The sequence below is a fragment of the Bipolaris oryzae genome (genome assembly GCF_000523455.1).
Source record: "Bipolaris oryzae ATCC 44560 unplaced genomic scaffold scaffold_173, whole genome shotgun sequence".
NCBI classification, from domain to species: Eukaryota; Fungi; Ascomycota; class Dothideomycetes; order Pleosporales; family Pleosporaceae; genus Bipolaris; species Bipolaris oryzae.
In genome coordinates this window covers 44,893-51,660 of record NW_006911449.1, presented here as the reverse complement: position 1 = coordinate 51,660, position 6,768 = coordinate 44,893, and the positions used below count along the sequence as shown (strand labels likewise).

General features: G+C 54.8%; 3 protein-coding genes across 3 annotated transcripts; 1 reads left to right on the top strand and 2 right to left on the bottom strand.

Moving 5' to 3' along the window:
• Positions 1-318: 318 nt before the first annotated feature.
• On the bottom strand, positions 319-3,192 carry COCMIDRAFT_8650 (uncharacterized protein; the record flags this gene model as incomplete). The annotated part of the gene is made up of 2 exons (XM_007693608.1): positions 319-2,170; positions 2,303-3,192. The coding sequence occupies 2 exons, from the start codon at positions 3,190-3,192 to the stop codon at positions 319-321; spliced, it is 2,742 nt and encodes a 913-aa protein (XP_007691798.1).
• Positions 3,193-4,275: 1,083 nt separating this feature from the next.
• Positions 4,276-5,366, bottom strand: COCMIDRAFT_40186 (uncharacterized protein; the record flags this gene model as incomplete). Its single annotated transcript, XM_007693614.1, has 4 exons — positions 4,276-4,469; positions 4,522-4,999; positions 5,084-5,159; positions 5,350-5,366. 4 exons carry the CDS (start codon positions 5,364-5,366, stop codon positions 4,276-4,278), a joined length of 765 nt encoding a protein of 254 aa, XP_007691804.1.
• Positions 5,367-5,560: 194 nt separating this feature from the next.
• On the top strand, positions 5,561-6,462 carry COCMIDRAFT_29587 (uncharacterized protein; the record flags this gene model as incomplete). The annotated part of the gene is made up of 2 exons (XM_007693610.1): positions 5,561-5,910; positions 5,970-6,462. The coding sequence occupies 2 exons, from the start codon at positions 5,561-5,563 to the stop codon at positions 6,460-6,462; spliced, it is 843 nt and encodes a 280-aa protein (XP_007691800.1).
• Between the last annotated feature and the right edge of the window lie 306 nt (positions 6,463-6,768).

The window sequence follows — 6,768 nt, the reverse complement described above, 5'->3', positions numbered from 1 at the left end:
ATCATGATTGCTCGATGACACGATACGCATTCGAGACGAGTGTTTGTCTGTACTGCTTCTCGCAACTTCTAAGGCTTGGTTTCAACCCAAATACAAGAAAAGTAGTTCGCTAGAGTGTGCATGAATGAAACATGCGAAAACCGAGATGTGACAGCGGCAAGTTTCGAGCGGACCATGTTCACGCTTTATCCGAACCTCAAGGCTCCGATGCAGGCTACGAGCATCTGGTGCCTCTATGTTTGCTGTGTATGTCGAAAAGACAACCCGTGTCTGGTGGTTGTATTAGCTGTGCCATCAGTTTGCACTGCTGAGCGATAACTAGCTTGTAAGCTGACCAACAACGCCAAACAGCAACTGGTCATCGGTCTTGTACAGCGCATCGTCGTTTGCAAAGGAAGTCTGCAGACTGTTGGTGGTTCTCCAGAAGTTTCCATGACCGCTGTTCCTGACACTTTGTCCTTCTGAAGCGGCCATTTCGGCAAGTTGCTTGATACGCTGTGACACTGCCTTCTGTTGTGTTTTTGCCGATGACCAAAAGCTTGCTAGTTCATCGATACACGAAAGGGTGGTGCTCAATGTCTCAATCAACTTTGGTAAAGTCGAGAAGAGACCTGCGGAGGTGAGGACATCAACAGAAAGCATGAGCGCATAACCAGGGAACGGTGTTGAGAACAAAAACTCGGATGCTGCGGCCGCTGGAAGACGCTGCTGACGGTTGACCTTGGCTACTGAGTGCATCATGGAGAGGAAATTGGAGGCCATGAAGAAGGCCTGCTTAAGGTTCCGGCATATTTTGTCTGTTGGCAATGCATTGATGCGGACGTGTCGGTTCAGTCGAATCGTTGCTGCACAATACAGAGCATGTATCGATATGAAGGTACCTGCATATCCTTCAATGATACTCGTATCGAGATTTTGCATGGTATAACGCAGGTTTTCGGGAAGCATGGCGTGCCAAGCATCCAGTTTCTCGTAAGTCTTTGCGTAGAAAGTTTCGTAATGCCGTTCGTATCCAGCGTCGGGTCGCCGAGCAGCACGGCCAGTGAAGGTCAGCACCTCACCCCACAGCGTTGAGATTAGACACAAGTGTGCCATATGACCCAAGATGGTGATAGGTGCCCCTCTTCCACTGAGAAGCTCTTCGCTGAAGAAGGGCGTGTCGGATGGAGTCGATGACTCGTACATCCTGTCCAGACATGGGAGCCGAACAAAGGCGTCTTCCATGCTGAAAACAAACAAAGTCCCCCCAAAAAAGCCGTTGTATCGCTGTGGGGATGTCAAGTCAACGGGTGCCGGGTCCTTGATGATGATGTCGTAACTTACATCCATCAGTAGTCCAGACCAGAAGGTACGTCGGCAGCATTCTTCAAAGGTCTGGCGGTCGAAACCGTAGTCAGGGTTGGCATTACTGTCCGCGAGGTCTTTGATGCCATCTTCTGTGTTAAGCTTCAGTGCGCTGATGGCTCGTAGGCCAGCTCCGCAGTAGTCCCATGCCTCCTGTGACTTGCCTTTGGCGAAAAAATATAACGCAAGCATCAACCGCGTCTGACATAACTGTAGACTGAATTTCCCGAAGCGTTTTTCAGCCGCATATGAAGCAACAGAAACAAATCTCTTGCCTAGCGATCTTCGCTCTGGATCCGCTGCAAAAGCGGATCCCATTGCCAGGATCGAGTAGAGGAGCATCAAGTGGTCTTGACTCTTATCACGACTTGTCTCCACCCACCTAAGGAATGCCCGACGTGGAAATATGTTGTATGTTGCGCGGCCGGCATGGCCGAAATAGAGCTCCAGCAAATCCATCGTGATCCTGGGGTCAGTTTCAAAAGGGTCCTGTTCCCATTGAAGCGCAAGGGGATCAGAGTACGAGCCGCGTCCAAATTCCTCCATGACCTGTTCATTTGCAGAGCCACTCCAATCTGAGTCGTACGAGTGTACTGACATGTCTCTCTTGTTTCCAATGGCAGTTGATCGAATTTTCCGTGGCCTATAAGGAGTATTGATGTTCCAAGGATCAATGGCGGATTCTCGTGGTTCTCGTGGTTCTCCAATCGCTCTGGCTCTCTCGGTAGCCGCTGAAGGACTAAGCACTTCAGACGATGGATGTTTATATAGCGGAGCGGAACCTGATGGAGACGTCTCGCCGGATACATTGTTCTGGTTAATTCCACTGCCGAGGGTCAACATTTGTCAACAAGTGATACACGCTTTAATGCTTCGGCTCCCAAGCTAATGCGCTTGTCTCCCTCCACAATAAAAAGACACGATATAGTCTGAACGAGGAAAAAAAAAGTCCACTTACCCTCGACACACTCGTTGCGACTTTGCGCATTGGTGGCATTTTGGATACCCCGGCTCACACTTGATCTTCTTCTCGCGACAAGTCAAGCAGGCCTGTGCAAGGCGTTTTCGAGGTTTGCCTGCCTTGGTGATGCCCCATGAGGGGTTGACTGCCTCGCCATCTATAATGGCACGGCAATAGGTGCCATCCTCATAGACGTAACAAAGACCTTCGCCCGGTATGTCACGCTGGCCAACACATCGGGAAGATTGCATCGGTGCGCGTGAGGAGCCATCGAGCCGTCGCATTCTCACAGGCCTGCTCGGATCGAATCCTAGTTCCTGTTGGCCCATGATTGAGCCCGCCGAATCAGACGCCAGTGAAGGCTGCCGGTGCCCGTTGCCAGCCAGGTCATGCTGCGAAGGATGGACAAAACTTTCGCGGCGTTGGAGTTCTAGTCGACCCATACCGAATCCGGAGCTGGATGTTGACGAGGCAGTAGACGGAGTAGCGGTTGTGGTCGGAAGCGACTGACGATGGTGATAGAGCGACTGTGAAGCCACGGTATTGTGCTCTGGGTAGCCATGGAAGTGGCTATCGTGTTCGTGTCGCCGTTTCAACGTCGGACTGGAAGATCCGTAGCGTCCACCCTGTGTATAGGGATGCTGATTACCAGACGCACTCAATGGTGGTGGATCGGAGGATTTCTTGTCGAGCAGCTCTGGTTCCAAGAGCGTACGAAGACTCGGCAGTTGCTGAGCATTGCTCTGGTTGCCAGTGGAGTCAGCAGGACGAACTTGGTGGCCAGGTGCAATAATTTCTGGTCGAGAGGCTGAAGCATGGTGTGGCGGGTAGGAACCGTAGGACGGTGGAGGGCCTGAGTGTGAGGGTATACGAGCCGGACGACTCATGTTGAGGAGCATAGTAAGTGATGGAGATTGTGATGTTCGGCGATTGAAACGGGATAACCTCCACGGTGCACCCTCTCAATCGGCCATATGAAGATTTCTGGGACAGCAGGAGCTTGGAACTACCTGAACCCTTTGAAGGACCAAGGCGATGCCTGAGCTGTGACACTGATGCAAATAGGGCATCAGCTAATGATCGTCTGGTCGTGCGTACAAGGGTATGGAAGGGGGGACAAAATGGGAAAGGCTGCCAACGAACAAGAGTGTGATTGCGCGTGGGCTAGCCTGCACCGGAATATTTGCTGCGGGCTATTGCAGTCTGGAAGAAATATGCCAAAAGAACCACCAGTCCGTGCAGGGTTGACGCCTGGAGATGAAGCACAGCTCTCTCCGGCTTCTTATGAATTACAACCGAAACATAAAGGCAGCAGTGCATGGGGAAAGGGTATGTAGGGGCAAGACGGGACGAACTTACAGCCGCAGGGTTTATGACATGCGGCGCAGGCACCTTGTGAGCGCAATCGACACCGAGCACGCAGCGGACAATGCTTGGATTGCCTGGTCGCGAAGGCAAAGGGCAATAGCAATAAATACGATAATACCGGGTAACAGAGGTGGAGGTGGGCGGGCGACAGCGGGACCTGTGCTCGGCCAGTCAAGAGCTTACCAGGACGCCCTTGTAAGAAGAGGTTCCGAAGGGAAGCGACCGCGGCTTCAAAATAGGCCAGCTATCATGCCAGTGGCGTGCAGTGACGGACCGCCAGGGACATGGTCATGGAGCTCTTCGCTGTTTGAGACCCGAAGATGCTAGGACCAACCGGGGTAGTGGATAAGCCAGCCGGGATATTGGCTGCAGCTATCGAGTCGATACCGTCTGGGGACAGGGTAGCGTGGTGAGAGCGATGCAGACGGATGCACGTTACTGCAGTTATGGATGGCGCGTGGGCGATGTGAGCCCCAGATCGTACCAACACGGCACTGGCCAACCGCAGCTACCGCTAATGACCTGTGCAGATCATGCAGCATGGGAACGGAATGCAGTGAACATGTCCTTGCTATTCTGCCGCCAAAGTTTGGGACCTGGCGTTAGGTTCTGGAGCGCTTCTGTCCAATGGGGGCAGCGTGGATTGAGGCCAAGGGACCAGATGTAGCGAAAGGAGCGCAGCCACGGGAAAGGATGCACTGGACTGGCTGCAGCAGAGGACAAGGCAAAGGCAGACGGGCGGCCGTCGACAAGGGCAAACAAGAGGCCCGATGCAAGCGGGTGTCGGCGGTCGGCCCTGTATCGCCAGCAGCCCCGAGCCATGGGCCATGGGCCATGGGCGTGCAAACCGAAGAAGCTGGCGTGCCTTGGTGCTGTCAGCTGGGGAGGAGACGTCGGTGGCCGTGCTAAAGCGGCGGCGGAGGCCAATCGGAATGGCCTCACAGCAGCCGTTGAGCGGCCGATGGAGCCCATCTCGATTGTTGCGCATCCCGGATCCCCCCTAACGCCTCTGGCTTTGCTTGCATGAAGCCATCTTGACCCGCGCCGAACGGCTCGACGTCTTTGGCTCGGTTTCGCCCAAGCCGGCCTTTGCTGGGGCGCTGGGCGGCGTAGATAATCAGAGCAAGCCCCGGAGGGAGCCCTTGATGGCTTGACACATGGTAGCATGCTGTCACAGAGTACCGCTCCGTCAATGGGCGTGCGTACACGTACGCCGTGCACATGGCGTGCAGGTGGGTGAGGCTGCTGTAGCTGTAATGTCGATCTACTGTGTAGGGACGGGTGTCGTGGCCCACTCGGCCTGTGATGACGCCTACATGCTGAGGGCTAGGTGCAGTGTAGTGTACAAGACTCTCGCCCTCGCCGCTCGCACCGTGGATGCGATGTCGAGACAAAGGACCGACAGCCGACAGCGAGAAAGCCAGGCACAGGCGGATCGCCGTTGAGTGTGGCCCGAAGCGAGGCGGCTTGCGAGTCATTGGCAATGCTGGGGTAGCAGCAGCAGCAGCAGTAGGAGTAGGAGTGTGTAGGAGTGTACGTACATGTACGGTACGTACAGACAGCATAATGCTCTGCTCTACTAGGAATAGGACGTCGGCCTAGTACGTACATGCATCCACATGAGCGTCGCCGGGAGTGAGTGCCCCGGTCACATGCCCGCTAGCGCCTTTGCTTACGCGACTAGCGGGTGCATGCCAAGCTAGCCTCGAATCTCTGCAGCCGCGACCCAGTCTGGCATGCGCAACAACACCAACACCACTACCACCACCCAACCCCCGTCGTCGCCTTCCTGTTCGCATCCTCGCCGCCACAGCGTGCATGAAGCATACATAAAATCTGACGTAGCGGATTATTTAATCCCGCCCGAGCGCACAGTGAACAGTTGTCATGGCCCCTGAGCACAGCGACAAGGACGAGGCGCCCAAGTCTCCGCCAGCTGCTGCTGCTACCACGCCGTCCCGTCACGGCCGCTCCAGCACCCCAGAGGCTGCCAACGTGGTCGCATCCAACCGTGACGGAAGCTACGCGCCAGGCGCTGAGGCTCCGCTTCCCTATGACGACAGCGCGCCTCCGCTCCCAGACGAGCCCATTCCTGATGCTGAAGACGATGGCTGGGAGAGCAAGTGGGACTACAACGCCGGCGCCTGGTACTTTTACAATCGCAAGACGGGTGTCTCGCAGTGGGAAAACCCCCGCGTACCAGAGGCTACCACGTATACATATGGCTCGTACGACAGGTTTGCTAACTATCATCGTCTTCGTCTATCTTTCCTAGCCTAATACGTGAACTCGACAGAAACCATGCCAGCAGCTCATCCGCCATAGCCTCAACCGCTGGCGCGCCTGGAACTAGTTCTCCTCCTCGGCGCAAGTGGGGTGGATACAATCCCGCAATTCATGGCAGCTACGATCCTAACGCAGACTACGCCAGGGAAGCCACCAAGGAAGAGGAGGAGGCAGAGGCGGCTGCTGCTGCCGCTGCCGCTGCCACCCTCAACGCACCATACGGAGCGGGACATGACTACTCAGCTACCGCTCAATTTAACCGCTTTACTGGCAAGTTCCAACAAGCTGGCCAAGGACCGGAGCTTCACAACGACGAGAATAAAAGCAAAAGGCAAATGTATGCCTTCTTCGACGTAGATGCCGCTGCAAACAGCCACGACGGCCGCAGTCTCAAGGCAGAGCGCCGCGCAAAAACTCTCTCCAAGAAGCAACTCAAGGAATACAACGAGAGGCGCAAGGAGAAGAAAGAAGAGAAGCGCAAAGCCTGGCTCCGCTCCGACTGAACGCATGGGCGGTAAGGCAAGAAAAAAAGACGACAAAGTCAATACGTCCACTAATGCGACCCTAGGCATGGGCAGCGCCATTGACGTGATCAAGCCGCACCCATCTTCCCAGGTAGGGCTTGACACTTGCTTGGTCTTTGTACCTTTGATTCATGGACATGATACGTTTTTCTCGAAGAAAGCCCACGCTACGTTTGAAGTGGTTTGTTTAGCGTCGCGCCACCAACGATACACATTCTGCACAGGCACGCCCATGCTCTCAGCGTCTGCACGAGCAAGTCATGGCAGATCACAGCAATCCCATTC